Below are 18,843 nucleotides of genomic sequence, written 5' to 3'. Positions count from 1 at the left end.
CCACTGAACACCCAACAATGTTACTCATTCTATAGCTCCTTCCTTCAGTCTGCCATGGAAACCCAGGGGAGGGCCAGAATAAGAGTAGGAAATGACACTGGGGAGGGCACTGGACACCTGAGACTCCCTGTGGGGCTCACCAGTTAGAGACCTCATCTCATTAGATCTTCCAAGGAATCGAGCTAAGGGGGGTTAACAGCCTTTTAAAGGGTTGGATGAGAATTTAATGAGAATCAAAGAACTTAGAAAAGTGGTTAAATAAAATGAATTTCCAGGAACACTTGCAGACCAGTCTGAAGTAAGGAATGACTAACCATGTGTTAATAAAGTAGTAAAAGGGAGTTGTAATGGTCGTTAAGTGGAAGCCAGTCAGCTGCCCAGCACAGTTGTCAGTTAATATAAGATTCTAGGATTGGTGAATGAAATCATGGCACCAGGGAGAAGTGATTCAGACTGTAGGTCCCAGTCAGAGACTGGGGTTGAGTTTCAGCTCTGTTACTTGGGAGATGGGCAAGACACAGGGCCACTCTTTTTTCAGTTTCCTCATCTATAAAATACCAGTGATAATAGCCTCTACCCTGTATAGGGTGTAAGCCTTAAATGGGACATCATACGAGATGTCCTCAGCACAATGCTGGGCCCAGGGTTAAGAGGTCCATAAAGGAATCCCGAATTCACCATGGGGACACCTTTGCAGCATCCTACGTCTACATTGGACTTTTCAACTTTTGTGCAATGAAGAAAACTAGAAAGTGATCCAGAAGAAAGCAACTAAGATGATTAAAAAAAGGAAGTAGAAACTGTAAGAATGCAAAACTGTTTGGATTATCTAACCTAGAAAAGCAGAAGCTTGAAGGTTTACTAGCAAAGCAATAAATAAGCAGTAAGGCTTCCCCTGATATAGCACTGGGTGACCAACTAGTCTACTGCTAGAGTTAAGCCATGAAGGAAGGTGTTCTGTTGCAGAATGAATAGCACAGGTTAGTTATAAAAAAATATTTGTTATCATTTTCTTTTTACGAAGAGTCATTTCTTTTGGCCTTAGATACCAGATAAGCAAGAGTCTGCTTCCCATCAGGTCAGGCATCTACTTGAAAACACAAGAAAAATGACCCTCCAGTTGCTGCTTTAGCTTCTAATGAGACCAGCACATCCTTAAAGCGGTCCAAGGGTCCTGCCATGTGGGAGAGGTGATGCAAAGACCAGCAGCTCCTCTCACAGCACACCCTGAGCCTCTCAGCCCTTCTGTGACTGTACTCTTTGTCTATTCCCTGATGACACACCTGAAAAACCAGAGTGGAGATCACTGTACTATTCTGTGTGTGTCTCTAGGAAATAATGACCAGAGAGGTCAATAGGAAGAATGCTTGTGTGTGTATGTACGTGTGTTTGCACATACACAGTGTAAGGGCCTGTGGCTTATATTAATTTCGTATCCACTAAAATGGTTGCCCTTTAGAGATTAAAAAAATAATTTGCCATCCTGGTAAAGAACATGTTTGTCCATTACTTGCCTCCCATTGATGTCACTGAAAAAAAACTGAATTACTCTGGCCAACATGACACTATAGTGGGGTAGCAGCCTAAGCTCTGCCTACGACTTAAAATTGAGTTTCAGGTGATAATGCTCTAGAGTTTGGGGAGGCATATGGACCATCAAGTGAGTTTTAAAACCTGTTTCAACAACTCTGCCACAATTCAACCAATTCCTTGAGGAGCCTGGAAATTCAGACACATTTGGTTGTTTCCATAACCCACTACTTTCCACTTCCCTTTCTGGCATTTCATTCCACGTTTTCTGTATTCAGGTCACGGTTGGCCTTCTGCCCAAGTCTGAAGATTAAAACCATTAAAAATCTGTCTTCCCAACATCCTATTTTAAAAAGGAGACAGCATTAGCCTTCCCCTTCATTTTTTCTCAATGTGGTTAAAGAATATTTTCCCTTTTCCGCCTTCCAATTTTCTGACTTGAAACCTACACAGCTTATTTTGTAAGACTGGTTGCTGGCCTTTGGCCTGAGCTCAGCACAGACTCTCGCCTGCCCACCTCCAAGTCTCTGAAGTCAATGTTCTGCTCCTAGAAGCCCAGCTGTGGGCCCCCACACCAGCTTGTACTGTTCACTTAACACTAGGGTACAACCCAAATAAATAAAACCAACAGCCCAAATTGTATAAATAATTTCTAGTTTTTGCACCAGAAAAATAAGCGGTATTTCTTCTTAATGCTATTTAAAATTTTCTATGTGTGAGTTCATTTTTTAAAAAGAAGTTTTCTTTAAACTTCCAAAGTTATGAGAATAGGATGACCATAACTTTACAGCTCTTAAAACTGACAGAATCTGAAGAATGAGACCATTTCAAAACTGCTGTAAAGAGGATCATCGTGGCTTCCACTCAGTTTGTTAAGTGAGGGCTGGAGCCTAAACAAGCAAGAGCTTTACAATGACATGTTAGGTCTGGAGTGAGAGACTAATTCTTATTTTCAACCCTGCTTTACTATATGTAGGTTCCTCCAAGTCTTTAGTGAACAATATAAAAGTGTTTTTGTAATCTCCCCAAAGAGAAATTTCATGTGGTGGGACTTCTAGTTATAGCACAAAGGCAGTGGAGGTGGGTGGGTAAAGAAGATGCAGGCACATCTCTACTTCCTACAGCGTGAGGGTATATTCTCAGATTCTATGTCTATATACTGACTCTAAAATGCACCAACTGCTCAATGTATTGTTTACAAGTGTAAAATATTGGGAAAAACTCAAAGATCCATATTTTGAAAAAATAAACTGATCACATCCATAGAATTGAATACCATGCAATAAATAAAAAGATGAGAAAATTCTCTATGGCCTAATAACAGAAAAGGAATCCAGGATATAACTTCACATGACAAAAGTAAAATGTAGACAGGGTGAGTGCTTGGCCTTCTTTGATAGAAGAAAAGGAAGGGGGGATAATAATCTCTACAGTCATATTAACTATTTCATATTACATCCACATGAAGAAATAAAGGAGGTTATACAAAAAGCTAATAGAAGTACCTAAGGAATAAGGGGACTGGGGTAAATGGGAACAGAGGTAGGAAACAAAAATGTAAAACAATTCCACTATAGAAACTTACTAATCAAATGCTTTTAAGGTTCATTCTTTTGCAAGAGTGTCTTAAACCATTCCTATTCTGGCCTAAAGGATTATCTCAACTAACACAGGCAGGTATTGTATGCTTCCAGGAGTATGGCCTTGAGAAGGCTGCCCAGCAGAGCTGGTATTCTGGGCTGGTAGTCAAAGGAGAGCAGCTCTGGAGGTCAACCCTTCCTGTCCCAGTGCTCTTCTGGCTTTCTCTGTCCTGGTCTTACTCTGATTTGGAGGCTCTCTGGCTCCATTTAGAAGTGGCAGGTGTGGTGACACGGGGTTCTTTCAGACATTTCCATCACGCAGTCATGCAGTCCTTTCAAGCATAGGTCAGTCAATGCCTCTGATACCCCTGAGAACAGACCAGAGACAGCTGCCTTGGGAGAGGACAGAACTTAATTTCTGAATCAAAAATGACAGGAAAAGTGATCAAGAACACAAAGTTTTGTCCAGCTGGTGAACCCAGAGCGCTAGGGGAGCTCAGACAGTCAAGTTGAGTCGAGGCAAGATCCCAAATCACTGGAAGATGATTTCTTTTCATTTGTTATTCGACATGGAAAAGGAAATAAAGCATGCATTTGACCTAAACTCAAAATGCACAGTGGCTTTATTCGGCTGCCTTCTTCAACTCTTTTTGGGGGTCTGAGGAAAGAGAAAATGTTAATATGTAAACTAATAAAGTTTAAGCTACATTCTTGAAAAAAGACCTAACAAGAATATAGGTACTGCTGAAAAATGCTCCTTTAGTGAATTGAGGAATTCCATTTGTATGATTTCAGCAATATAGACTCAAGTCTGTTTTCACACTCTCATGGCAACTTATCACACCTATTTTTATTCTCTCCCTGGAGCTTCTATTTCAGAGAATTATGGGCATTCTGGGTTAGTAGGGACCTTAAAGTTTATTATTCAGACTAAATGAGCAACAGATCTTAGGGCTGTTTTGTCCTACACAACTACCAAATTTCTGCAAGCCTACTGAAGCAAGGGAGGAATATTTACTGTGCACCTACTACTGTATATGTCAGGCGCCTTACATGAGATCTTATCTAAGGCACATGAGAGTCCTCGAGGTGAGTGAGTAGTCCGAGATTTTATAAATGAATTGGGCAGGGGTTCACAGCAGTCCATGGCACAGCTGGACTGGCACCTGGACTTTCTGACTCCAGTCTATGTTCTCTTTCCATCACCTACCTCACATGGTATCCCAAAGGGCAGAAAGCTGAGGAAGCATGCAGTAACAGCATGGTGGTTCAAGAGGCTAACCAAAAGAGAAAGAAATGAAATAAGAGGTTATCAAGTGCAATTGGTTGCCTGGGGCTTGCCCTTGCTTAGCTCACAATTCCTGCATGGGTCTATAGGTTTCTACTGGTCAGCTCAAGCAAACAATCATTAGGATCCACTTGCCGTATGCCTGATCCTGGCTGTCAGCACCTGCTGGGACTCAACCCTACAAGATGAACTACTCAGCTGAGCAGGAAGCAGCCATGCCTACCTGGTGGAAAATCACGGGAGGGGCAGGAAGACCTCTCTGAATAGCAGGGATTCCAGGTCTCAGACAAACTGGTGGAGCCATGACAGGGCTGGTCCAGAAAAAATAGTGCTGGCCAAGCCCATGACAGCTGGGCCACAGAAGGACAGGCAGCTCATTTGTGAAGATTAAATGAGAGAAAATATATATAAGGACATTTTTCAAGCTATGGAGAATTTTAATTAGGTAGCATTGTCATTAACTTTGAAGGCTGGAAAGGAAAGGCTCCGGAGTTGCTCAAAGACACTGACCCCTTTTCCTAATCCTAAGATCTAATGATGCTTTTTTTGTGTGAAAGCAAAAAAGAAGAAAGGTCCAGGGTTGCAGATGACAGAAACCCAACTCAACCAGCATGGGTCAAATACAGTCCTATTTTGAAGGCTCACAGATGGATGGAAAGGGCAAGGGCACACAAGTGCATGCCATTTCTCACCTACATTTCTGCTTCTCTTACCTTCTCTGAGACCAGATTCTGCCAGTGATTGGAAATATAGTCCAGTCACTCTCATCCCATACACCTCTCAGCCTCCTCTCCTCTTCATTCCTACTGGGAAATCCCAGGGAAGGACTTGTGCCAAAGTTCAGTAATAAGATTCCAATAAAGATGTGCCTGTAGGTCAGTGGGATTTGTGTCCCTGAGGTAGACAGTGTCATGTACTGTCATGGCCTGGAAAGGTGCTTCCTCTCAGATCCTCAGTCAGATCTTGGTGAAGTTATCTAGAGGACCAGGCACAGATGTCTCTTCCAGCCCCCTCTGTGAGTCAACCAAATGATGGAATACATTGCTGGCAATGGCAACCACAGGTAGGGAAATATCTAGATCTGGGCCTATTTCTTTCAGACTTTGGAATAAGTATTGCAGAGTGATAAGATGCACATCTGGTCTTGAGAACAAGCACCCTCTCTCTCATTACCTTTAGAAAAATGGTACAGATTTCCTTCAACAACTTGGGCACTTAGACATGGAAGCCAAGTAAGAGGTATTCCCTGGGTAAGGAGACATCATCTGCATCCTCAAATAACTTGAAACTTGCAAGCATTGATAGGCATGAGGCTGAATCCAATGGGGCCCTTCATCTATCTCTCCTCACCCCAACTTCTGGGCAACAGCTTATATGGCTTTGAAAGGCAGGGGAGAGACTCAAAGTTTAAACAGATAAAATTCAAACAGATGCCACAGTGACCTGGACCATACCAGACAGGTCCGAATCATTCCCCAAGTGGTCTCCTGGAAGCACTTAAGCTGCCGCCCTGCCACCCTGCTGTGCCCCACCCAGAGGAGCTGGTCACCAGACAAGGCACGGGGCTGTGGTGGAGGGTCCCAGAGGCTGGCAGGCTTCCTGGGTTGGATTTCCTGTGGTGGTCTGGGGACTGAGGCCTGAGCCCCCTAACAGGCAGTGTGCCCTGCTGTGCTCTGGAGCCTATAATCTCCTGATTGCTTGCAGCTCTGCAAGGGGATATCAAAGCCAGAAAGAAATGGTTTGAAACCAGAGTGGGTGAGAGAGCAGAGAAGGCTGATTTGGGGGGTGGAGGGAGTCTGAAGCGGGTGTGGGGCAGGGCTTGCAGGCTGAGAGGGTTAAGCCAAGGGAGAAGAGAAATAAGAATGAAATGAAAACAGTGTTTGTAGTTGGGCCCCTCTTAGTCATGTCCTGCCATGAATGCATTAACCCTCCATCAATAAGGACAAAATACAGGGACCTGGTGCCTGCCTGCTGGGGCACATGAAGCTTAGGGGACATAATATCTTCCAGGTGGGTGTGCCCAGAATTACACAAAGGTGCTTGACAGGTTGTTTAAAACTGACTGTCAAGGTCAAAACACCACCACCTGCAGGTACAACTGAAATGTCTTCATCCATTCCCAGCCTCCCCACTGTGTTCTCTGTTGTTGTTTATTTTTAAATCAAAACCCAGTTCGAGCAGCATAAATGCCTGATAACTGTTCAAACACATACATATGTGCAACTTACTAGCTTGCAAATGGAGATTCTCTGGAGGCTAAAACAAGGGGTGGGGTAAGAAAACTAACTCTGAGGGGGCAGGGCTGAGGTCTGAGCAGTAAATTGCCTGGCTTAAGGAAAGAGGCCTTCATCCATGGAGCATGCTCCTGATGTGGCATTTGGAAATGCTGTTGTGCACTGATGGTACACAGAACAGAAGTGGTTATTAGGAAAGGAAGGGGGCCCTTACCCTTGAGATCTGTCTATTTTGCAATTAAAGAGGAGTAAGGGAGGCCCCGTCTGAACCTTCTGCTTGGGGGCCTAAAATTTGAACGCCTACTGCTGTCCAGGTGCCCAAGTAGAATAAGAAAATCTCAGGCTTATGGTCTAACTAGCTCAAACATCAAAAAGAAATATGTGTATGTAAACTGCTGAATGAAATTGAATCACCCACACCTATGTTCACAATAAAAACTGCAACCCAATTAAATCAAAGACTGTTAGGGCTCTAAGACACTCTGCAGGCAATTCTAAATCAGCCCCTTATTTTTCAGAGAAAAAAAACTAGGCTCAGGGGCCCAGTGATTGCCTGGGATCCCAGCCTGTCACTGGGCCCAGCCTTCCCAGGAACTGCACCTTCCTTACAGTAAGCAGGGAACATCACCAGGGAGCTTCCCTCCTATCCTCACCTGAGAGAAGACAACAGGGTATGGAGTCTGTGAAGGCTTCCCAGGATACCTACAGAGTGCCCACTAAACACACACTGCTCTCTAACAATGGCAGAATCATCTGGGCAGATACATTGACATTCCAGAAGCCAAGCCCCTACCCCAACCCAGTGAATCAGAGTATCTGTGGTAGAGAGCCCTGGTGGGTATAGGAATCCCAGGGCACTAGCCAAACCAATGGGGTGCAGGCAGAAATGACAGAACTTCCTTTTACAATTGTTTTTTTTCTCATCCTTTTAAATTTCTATTTTTGTGTAATCTCCATTCTATTTTATGGAGTACTTACCATATTACCACTGTACTAAATCTACACAACTGATAAATAAATGCCAGTATTTGGAGGGGGTGATATTCAGAAAGAGATATATAATCAGTGAAGTGTGGGGCCTTCTGCACTAATCACTGTATCTCATGGAGCCCACCTTCCTCACTGAGATGAAGTGAGGTGCTCGCCCAGTGTTAACACATGACAGGGCTTTAACTGCCCCCGGCTCTACCACAGATACTCTGAAAGCTGGATTCTACTGTCAGCTGGACAATAAACTTCAAGATATTTCTGAATAGAATCATTTCTCAAAGTGTGTTTCGAGGAGGTGGTTTTTTGGGGACCACAATGGTCACATGAAAGTACACATTGTAAATTGGGATCCCTGGGCACAACACGTGGGGGAAATACTGCATATCCTGGTCCTATCTTTAAGATGAACATCTACACCAGGATATTAAATCAGAATAATAAGAACATTGAAGGCTTTCTTAGAAGCCCTCCAATAAAAAAAGCCTTTTAACTTTGTTTAATTCATTCATTTCCTAAGCTAATTAACCCATAGTTCCTTTCCCACATTATTAACATTCCACAAAACTAGTCTTCCTTGGAACCTACTATTACAAAACAAAACAAAACCTGATTTAGGCTAAAGTCTGCATATTTCTTTGTAGCCACAGAATCATCATCATTTATCACATCTGTCAGTTGATAGATGTCTATTGAATGAATTCTTGGCTGTGCCTATCCATCCCTTTACAACTACCAACTTTCAAAAGGATGTTCAGAAATTACACATACATGATAAAAGCCAGAAAGTGTGGCTGACTCATTCTCAAAGTAGGTTCTCTGGGTCTTCTGAGAGGATACCAGCTGAAAAACTGGGATCTGCCAACCACAGTCCCCACAACTTAGCAAGCTGGCTTCTGAGGAACAAAGGCTCACTGGTGGGTCCCAACTATCATTCACACTCTCCTGAAATGAAATTCTAAGATTTCCATTTCATGGGGAGAAGAGGAGGTAGTTATTTTCATCAAGCTGACAGGGACAATTCTGTCTTTCTGGAAAACATCTAGACTTTCTGAGAAGTCACCTATATAAATGGTTAGTTAACCAAGAAATACAACATGTCTTACTCTGAGCTCCACTGAGATTAAATTAGGGTACACTTTTGCATTGTACCCACAACCCCACAAAGTAATCAATTTTTAAAAAGTAACCCATTTTTAGAGGAGTGTGTCCTCATGTCTTTGGCCTTTCGAAGTGAGCATTTCTATTTTCAAAAGGGTAATTGGGATAGTCTTTCAATTACATTCCAGGGGTGGGGTTAACACGGCAAAGTCTTATCGACTTTATGCAAATGGACCTGTGTGGCTTGGATGCCAGTGGGTTCCAGCTGCATACAGGCTGTAATGCAACAGAGGAAATGTTCCCCCTAAGCAGAGCTACTCATACACACACTGTGCCTTGCTGGAATACTGTTTCTGGAGTTGGGGTTCTCTCCCAAAAGGAGTCTAGCCTTAAAAGAAATACATACACAGTTCCATGCCCACAGACATACATAACATGTCTACAAGTCAGTAGCATTTGCTCACTCAGACCATTTGTAGTGGTCTGAGGAGTTGAGAACCAGCAAGGTTGGGAATATTCCAATTCGGCAACTTGACACACTGAATTCCATTGTTCTTTTTCACCCAGGGAATGCATGCTCTATTAGTAATGGTGCTTCTGTAGAGAAACAAGTGGGAGGGGAAAAAACAAAAGACTTTCCTTTGCAATGGAAAAATGGAAAGGTGGTGCCGACTCGCCATCTCAGGCTCAAGGGCTGGAAGAGATTAGGGGCCCACGATGACATCAATAGAGAGAGAAAAGATTACAAATGTAGGTAGAGGGATGATTGCTTCAGGAAGGACTTTCAAAGGCCTGACTTCTCTTGAAGGATGGCCCCAGCAGTGTTTTCTGAAGGTAGGACTGTCAGTCTATGTGTGTGGAGAACAGTTCAAAGAAAATAAAACACTTAAGCATAATCTTTCAGAGGGTGAGGAATCATGGCGTAATGATGATAAAATGCTACTTCTGGATCTGACAAGCAGCACAGCTGTGTGATGGCAAGAAGATGATTCTGGCTGAGCCAAAAGCTATGAGTTCACTCTGTCTGTTGTTCCAACAGACAGAGAGAACCTGGCCCCAGCATGCTCCTGTGATTCTATGGCTGCCTCAAATGAGCCCACAGTGACCTCTAATCTTTAAGTCAACTCCATGACACTATGACTTCCATGGCCAATCCCTGAAGCAAACATACACATACCCCAGAGAGAGTTACAGGCTAAGTCCTGCCTAAGTCTGACCCTCATGCTCTCTGAGCCAACCAGATGAAACCCTTTGACTTCTCTCTCTGACTTCCCAGCTCCAAGTGACTGGGAGACCTCACCTATCTTCCTGCACCTGCACCATAAAGAATGGAGCATACACATACCTTCTCACTACATTCCTCACTCAGTGCAAATGCGTATTGTTAAGACTAACCAAATAATCATAGCCAGGGGATGTCAAGAGTTCTGAAAGAATCTCCCTTATAAATACTAGTCCTTATTTCAAGAAAGAGAAATGAAAGAACCAGAATACATTACAAGGGGAAAGCCTTTCTCTATAAGATAGGAGGGAAACAAAGTTAAAAATATTCTCGAAAATAAAAATAGGAAACAAAATGAAGAAATGAACACAAAGAGAGCATGAAAGACAATGCATGTGAGGGCCATAAGCCACCTCATTGACCATGCCACTCACCAGGAGTTCTGTTTGCTCCTCCCTACAACTGCAGAGGTGCCAGTAAGCCAAGCATTACAATTTTACTAGGGAAAAAAGAATAGTATGAGCTGCTTTCTATCATTCACACCCTCCTGTCTGAAAAAACGTAAGAGTAATACAGGAAAACAGGAGAAAATGCCCTTCCAAATATTTTTAAAAACAATCCATACAGAAAGAGAATTGAGAATATATTAGTCTGGGAAATGAACAACAATTTCAAAGAAATAAAACCCACACACAAACCCCCCCTCCCCCAAATCCTCATCACATCAGAAAGCAAAGGAGCTGGTATCCTTTTTGAACAGAAAGGTCCACTAATTTACAGCTCAAATCAGATTCCCAAAGGAAAGAATCACTAAGGTTGCACCCTGCCTTGAAATCAGGGGGTCACATTCCCTGAAATTTCAAGGATTGTTTAAAAGTACAGTGGTTTGGTTTGCAGCATCAAAAAATTCAAGTAGAAGCTAACAAAGAACAAGCAAAGAAAAATTCCCAAAGCTGTGAAACCTTGCTATTTAAGATAATGACAGAAATTTATGACTGCTTCCTTCCCGGCACAAAGAAGCACAATTAGAAGGCTGAAAACAAGAGGCCCTTTGTCCCAGCATGTTATGTTTTGCTGATTCTATTACACATTGGCTGGGAGATAAGAATAAACAGGACAACACCCTGTCTAACCCCAGGAGGAGTGGAGGAGGGAAAGTTAGTTACATTCATTCTTGGGCATGTGTGTGCACACCATATATTTGCAAACTGAAATACTTAAGAAAACTGTGCATGCAACAGTCAGGAACTACTATAAGCATTCAGAAGACTTTTATTGCACAATCAGATCTTTTAAGAATAAGCCATGTATAATAGGGAACTTGACAGTTTTTCTCTACTGTAAAGTGCACGGAAGATATTTAAGTAATTGATTATTATTTCTCTATTCTCTTTATTTATCAATCCTATTTTTGTTTAGTCTTTTAAAAGCTTAAAAATTAGCCCTGGCTGGTGTTGCTCAGTGGATTGAATGCTGGCCTGAGAACCAAACTAATAGCTTAAAAATTAGAACAAGTAGCCCTGACCAGTATGGTTTAGTTGGTTGGAGCATCATTCTGTAACCAAAAGGTTGTGGATTCAATTCCCAGTCAGTGCACATAAAATCTCCAGTCTGGGTATGTACAGGAGGCAACCAATAATAGATGCTTGTCTCTCTCTCACATTGATGTTTCTCTCTCTCTCTAAAAGCAATGAAAAAATATCCTTGGGTAAAGATGAGGAAACATGTAAACACTTCCCTCCCTATGGCCTACTGTATCAAAAAAGCTTACAAGGAGTCAATCGGCAGCGTCTTGCAAAAGGAAACATGTTGATTTGAGACTGGTCCCTCCTCCACAAAGGGAGTTGCCAGTTCAGGCACCAGGTGCCCTAAGGTCCTAGCAATGGAGAATTTTGCTTAAGGAAACCAGCTGTTAAGCTAAGTTAGCTTCTGACTAGCCTGTCACAAGATGGTATGGAACTGTTGGCCCCAGAAAACTGAAAGAAGTTTTTACCTCTTTCCCTATAACACCTGACTGCCTGGAACCATCAATGTCCACTCCACCTCTACCATTTTTTAGTGGCTCTCTTTACTCTTCCTCATACTGGTGTGTGGGTGGTTCAGGTGACCCAAGCCTTGAGGGACCACTGAATCTCCCAGCTTCAAAAATGAGTTTAAGGAGGGGGTGAGGAAAGGCATTCTAAAAGCTCATTGCCCTCCAGCTATAGTGGGCTTCTTTCTGCTTCTCCAGCCCCTAACAACGTTTTCTACCTTGGGGCTTTTGGATTTGAACTCTGTCAGCCTGGGTTGCTTTTCCACCAGACTGTCACAAGGCTGGCTCCTTCCCATTCTCCAGTCTCACTACAAATGTCACTCTTTAAAGAAGCCTTTGCCTCCCCACCCAAACAAAGCTACTTATTCCAAGTCACTCTATCACTTGCTTTCTTCATAGTGCACATCTTAATTATTTGTTCTTATGCATATTATTTTCTCCCCTGACTAAAACGTAGGTACCAAGCGGACAGAGAGAGACATCATCGATCTTATTCCCCTTTGCAGACTTAGCATCTTAAATCCTACCTGGCACACATTAAGTCGCAAAACAGAAATTTATCACAAGAATGAATAAATAATGAATAGATGATTAAGACAATCTGGTATAGAACCAGTGGGAAAAGGTCAAAGCAGAATCTGTGACCTATCATGAAGCACACTGCTGCTGTATTATTTGTTTGTTTGTTTTTCTGATTTCCCCAGTGGGACCAGGGCTGAAACTCCATGTGAAGGTACAGCTGTGAAGGAGAGCCACAGAAGACGTGGCTTTTTTATTCAGAGCTCTAAAAAGAAAACCATTCTGAAATAATTTGTGTGAGATTCTTGAAAATGAAATAGAAAAAGGGAAAAAATAATGTATTTGGACATCAGCATGAGAGTTCTGCCAAACTAATTATGCCCCGTGACATGTAATTATGAACTGATGAAAGACAAATGATGAAGCAAAGCATTTATCATAAGCACATTCAGAGGTAAGACTGTCATAAATCTGGTTCCAGGATATTATTCCTTTAACATTATTATTATATAACAAAGAGTGTAAGTATGATGATGAGCTAGCTCCTTTCATATATTTCTCAATATCTAAGAAATTAGGCTTATTAGTTAATCCCTAGCTGAGGCACCTGAAAAAAATACCAAGATATGATAAAAATGGTGGAACACATTACACTGACATGAAAAGAGCTTTCTATACACTAGAGATTCACTTAACATGCATTCAGATCTTTATATACACCTCATAGTAATACACAACTCAAGAAGTGTACATTCCTCAGCTCCTTATCCAGAAGATTCAGCCATCCTGGAAAGCAAAAATAAAACAAAACAGAAAGCCCATACTGACTAAATGAGAAAAGATGGGGAATGCAACTTTGAAGGCATCTATTCCCTGGAACAGTGGTTCAGAAAAGAATTGGAGGGGTGTGTTAATAGGTCATAGTCCTGTTATATTACTAGGTGACAAAAATCATTAAGTGCAGTTTTGATAAATGTTCTAGTTACTGTTATGTTTAAAAGCATTGAAAATTCCAATTGATGTTTTTAAAATACAGTGCAATCATTATAGATACCATCCAAAATTTTTAAAACCTCTTTAAAATGGTTATTAATAATTTACCCATTTAAGTTAATGTGGGAATGTTTAATGTCATTTACTGAAAAAGAATGCTAAAATGGTATAAAATGGTATTCATTATGATTAAGATCTAATAAGTACAGAAGTCCAGAGGTATGGAATTTATAACTGTGCATATATGTTTATAAAATATGAACTCAGGAAACAACCATTTCATTTACCAAGAAATCTTTTGATGTCTAGTGCATAGAACAAACACGACAAGGACAAGTTTCAGTGTGGAGGTCTTTCCAGATGGTTCCTACTAGCCTCAGGATTTCCTATTCCTATTTAGGACACAGAGTTAACCTAGAAGACTGTCATTTTTGTCCCAGCTTTGCTCTGCAGAGCCCCAAGCAAAGCCTGGACCATAAATAAGGCAGCAGGGCCCTGGGAGCCAACTGAGTCATAAACCCCACTTAGTCACATGTGGCTCAAGGTATTGGGATCCCAAGAGAGTCCCACCAAACAAGTGGAATCAATTTAGGTTAGAGTTAGGGAAAACAGAGTGTTCCCCCAACCCTCCCCACTGGCAATGGAAGATACCACAATCCCCCTTCCATGGCTCAAATACAGACTAAGCCCAGGAAAATATCTAGGCCAGGGAAGACTATTTCCACAGTCTAAAAAAGAAAGAAAGAAATGGAAAAAAAATATTTGACAACCAACCACAAATTTTAAATGTATGGTTCTCCTGATTTTAAGCATAAAAGCAGTCTTGTTGCTGCTAAGTTATTATCACCATCACATTTTTTGACATTTGTGCCCAGTACCATTTAGCCTTAGGGTACTTAGGCTTATTGCTTTAAAAATACAGTTAAGCATGTTTAAATCACTTTAAATATCTCAAAACGCAGCAAATATACAGCCTACCTGTTTGGGCATGCAAACTTGAAAGGAAAGCTTTATAGAATGGCCTGCAGGTCAACAAATTCTGGTTTTGGCAGGATGATGTCAGGAAGGAGCTATAGAAAACAAAGTCCTCTGTATGAAAAATACTCTGCCTTTGGTTCCCTCAGGTCAGAACTGGAACTGTTAGCAAACATGCCCTGAAAAACTGCAACTCTCATAAAGTGCTAAAAACTCCCAAATAAATATGGCTCCTCAAAACTGAGAAACATTTAATGAACGACCCTTTCTTTGCCAATAATTCTGCTTAAATTAAGTCCAGCAGCCTCTTCAAAGGACCAAAGAAGCCCCCTTGTTAAGACAAATTCTATATATAGACATCCAACACAATTATATGATGCATGTAACCAAATATATATAATTATCCTAGTTTCTACATTCCCATTATCTTCATAAATATAGGATAAAAATCAGTTTAAATGACTTTCTCAGACCTCCTCAAGGATTAAGACTACCCAGCCAGCTTTTAAAAAGTATATGTATGTAGTAAAGATCAAAAGCAAATGTTCTGGACAGTTCTTTTCTACCCATGGGCTTTACTAAGAATGTGTGCAGTTTTCAGGGAAAACACCACAAATGACAGCTGTTTAAAAGCATGGAAATTAATTGGCAGCAGGAATTTCCTTGACTAATAGGGAAAAACTTAAAGTCACATGTTTTGATGAGCTTATTTTTCCCATCCTTAGTCAAGCATATTCACTGTTAATAATTAAGACTTTCAAATAGAAATATAACCAAGTAAAATCCTGAGTACATAACCAAAAAAAAAAAATGCTGAGTGAGACCTAGCTTTGTATTACTGAATGAACAATGGCATTAGTGAATAAATTTTAGATATAAATAATATATAGGGAAAGGTTCAACTTGCAGGTTTTGATTTTCTATAGGAACTAAACTGAGACAACAGTAAGAACAATGTATTTAGTGTATTAAGAATTAGTAGCAAGACAAGTACCTTCCCTGCCATGCCACTGCCAAGACACCATCTGCTTTGAGCTGTTTTTCTAGCAGTGGTGATGGATTTACACTGATCCATCCACAGTCTCTGTATCACAGGGGTTCTCAAGTCATTGTCCTTGTGACCAAAGGTGAGAATGGATGAGACAGCTGGTTAGGATTAGGTGAGCAGCCTATGACCCTGGAACCAGGTAGTTCACCCTGCCCAGAGCTATGACTTTGGGATCATTAGCATTATGCTCTCTCCATCTAAGCTAACCAGCCACTGATCAGCCACAATCCAACATACATCAATCACTCTGGGGGCACAATGTCTTCTTAATCCCAGCAACAATGTCATTTTATTTTCAAGGCAGCTGAATTGAACCCAAGACATCCAAAGGCTCATGCATGGTAGAGTCTATGCACAAACTGTCCCTCATGGCAGCAATGAGATGTCCAAATATAAGTAGCTGTGCTTCCTCCATTCTAATCAAATGACAGCTCTGACATAGCTTAGAAAAAGCAAGAAATAGTCAAAGAATTTGCAAAGCATATTTTCTCCAAGTGCCGCAACAGAACAATGTACCTGGCCATCCCCAGACTTGGAAAGTTGGCAGGAACGATGAGTACATCCAGCCTGGGGAAGGGATGTGTTCCCAGGACAGAGTGTGCTGCTGAGAGGCACGGAGAGAGCAGCTGCAGGAGGGTCTGTTGGCAGGCACCTTTGAGGCACACTGGGGCAAAGACCCGATGAGGAATGACCTCCTGGGTGGTGGCAGAAGTATCCTGGAAGCGGCAGGGGTATTCCACATGGCCACAAATGCCAGCATACCTGGGAACAACACAGAATAAACATAAGTACTTTTTATTCTCCTTGTTGTTGAGGTAAGGTACTTTCACAAACACAGACAACTTCTAGGAGACAGCGGTTTAGACAGGTTCACAAGCAAAAACAGTTACTTGAGTTCTTTGCTTGTCTCTAAGTAGTGATGAAAAATCAGAGGTTGAAATACTTATTGATATGTTGAATTGATTGAGTAGTTTCAATCTAAGCTAAGTGAAAGTAGTAAAATCTTGTTTTAGAATAAATGGGAAAAAAGCCCCAAGACTCAAAACAACAAAACAAACTCCCATCAAAACAAAAAACAATTTCTGCCCTTAAAGTTGTGCTTTCAAATACCATGGTGGAAAAAATCCTCTCTAACTCAGGTATGATTCATAACTCAGAAAGGAAGGTACGGTGTAACCAAATTAAAGATCCCATTCTGGAATTTACTAGAATAAAATATGTGGAGTCAGGTAAAAAAAAATGAACCAAATGACAGTACAGGTTCCAACTTTTCAAAAGAACAGCACTCATTCTCCTGAAAAGTACTTTAGGTTTTCTTGTGCTGTTAAAACCCTGGCTGGGTAGCTCAGTTGGGTTAGTATGTTGTCCTGATACACCAAGGCTGCAAGTTCGATCCCTGGTCAGGACATATATAAGAATCAACCAGTGAAAACACTTATAAATAAGTGGAACAACAAACTGATGTTTCTCTCTCTGTCTGTCTCTCTGTCACTCTCTCTCAAATTAGTAAAAAAAAAAAAAGTTGTGTTGTGAAGAAATACAGAAGCACTTGTGATACGATATTTTCCCCAGCCCACTTTCCTTTTACGGAAACAGATCAGAGTCCAGCCTGTACCATCTGATCACTGTCAGTTATTCTACCAAAGGTGGCGCTGAAAAAGAATTCCCAGAATCTGACTCATAGGCCTCAAGAGAACTTATCTACCCAAAGAAACCAACATCAAAGGGAACTCTATTTTTTCACCTGTTAACAGATCCTTTATTCAAACATAATGGAACACCCCTGTACTTTTAATTTATAAATTATAGTTCTAACTATGGGGCTTATTATACTCCCAGTGAATACTGGAAAAAAAAAAACACCTTAAAATACTGATATGTTCCAATATGGGCGAACTGCAACAATAAAGCTTCTATAAATTTCTGAAGTGCCTTTCATCCATCCACAATCAGTACTGCCCAAGGAGAGCCACACAGTGTGGAGATAAGCCTCACCTTCTTGTAGTACATAGAACACAACTCCCAGCACCGATGATGATTTTGCACACTTGGGGAAAAAATAAAGGGGGAAAACCCATAAATACTTCTCCAGAATAAGGTGACAGGAAGGATATAACTGCTGGCATTGAATGCTAGCCAAAGTCCCTAGATTGATAACCCTGCTTTATGGAGAAAGTAAGGATAGGTGCCTACTGGTAAACATTCAACCAAAAAGGCTGCGATATCCACCTAATGACTAGAACTGTATTGGTGTAGCAATTCAATCAAAGCTCTCACAAACTGAAAAACTACCATTTATTAAATTAACCACCACAATACCTTTTCCTAATGTATTTATATATGTACATAATGTGCTATGGTAATTTGAGCTTGAATTCTACTGAAAAGCTTTCAGACCACTTTAAATATTGGAGAAATTGGAGGTGAAGAGGCATCTTCAGGACAGACTTGGAGCCATAAGTTTAAATTCCACCTACCAAAGCACAGTTTTGTAAGGAGGTATTCCATTAGCCTGTGTAGAAACATGCCATAGGGCAAAGACTATTTTTTTGAGATCAAGAACCTCAAAAGTTGGAGAATAGTTTGAGGTAGTGAAAGATATACCATACAAGCCAATTTGTTCAAGAGAAAAGGTGAGTTAAATTCTCTCTGGAGAGGAATAGCACTATCCAAGGCAATAAAGGTCATGTCATTTGTGTGAATTAGCACTGTTTTTCACAATTAAAGCCTTAGAGAAAATGTAAAACTTTAAGACAATCAAGCTATGGGTAAGGGAAATCATTAAGGATCCTAATAAAAATGGAAACAGCATCTAGGAGGCCACACCCCAATCCAACACAGGACCAGAAAACCTGAACAACTGGCTAACTATGACCTAAGGCAAACCACTCCATCTCTGGGGCCTCTTTTCCTCACTTCTGACATGGCCTCACAGAAGAGGATGCTGGGAAAGGGGAGGAAATGATGGGAAAGGGGTGTGAAGGAACTTACTGGGCTGATGGAATGTTCTTTATCTGGGTTAACATGCATACAACTGTCAAAAACTAATCAAGCCAAACACTTAAGAGCTATTCATTCTGCTGTATGTTAATTACATTTTCATTAAAAACAGACTTTAGGCCAAGATAGAGGCATAGGTAGATACACTTTTCCTTCTCACACAACCAAAAGAAGGACAACAACAAATTTAAAAACAAAAAAACAACCAGTACTGACAGAAAATTGAACTGTATGGAAGTCTCACAACCAAGCAGTTAAAGAAGAAAGATTCATCCAGACCAGTAGGAGGGGCAGAGATGGGCAGCTGGGTGGAAAGGACTCATGGCAAGGCAGT

The 18,843-nt window shown here is 41.2% G+C and overlaps 1 protein-coding gene across 8 annotated transcripts in view; it reads right to left on the bottom strand.

The window, feature by feature from the left end:
* LOC114512547 (aminopeptidase O (putative)) overlaps window positions 1-18,843 on the bottom strand; it is a 439,198-nt gene that overhangs the window by 299,854 nt on the left and 120,501 nt on the right. For all 8 annotated transcript variants that reach the window (XR_004902147.1, XM_036021469.1, XM_036021474.1 and 5 more), the window contains one exon: window positions 16,026-16,271. Coding sequence is in view for 7 of the 8 variants with exons in the window: in XM_036021469.1 (XP_035877362.1) it covers window positions 16,026-16,271 (246 nt within the window). In the remaining variant the exon portion in view is untranslated. The remainder of the gene's footprint in view (window positions 1-16,025; window positions 16,272-18,843) is intronic.

The sequence above is a fragment of the Phyllostomus discolor genome, chromosome 3, assembly GCF_004126475.2.
Source record: "Phyllostomus discolor isolate MPI-MPIP mPhyDis1 chromosome 3, mPhyDis1.pri.v3, whole genome shotgun sequence".
Lineage (NCBI taxonomy): Eukaryota > Metazoa > Chordata > Mammalia > Chiroptera > Phyllostomidae > Phyllostomus > Phyllostomus discolor.
The sequence above is the reverse complement of the archived record's forward strand: the minus strand, read 5'-3'. Positions and strand labels throughout refer to the sequence as shown.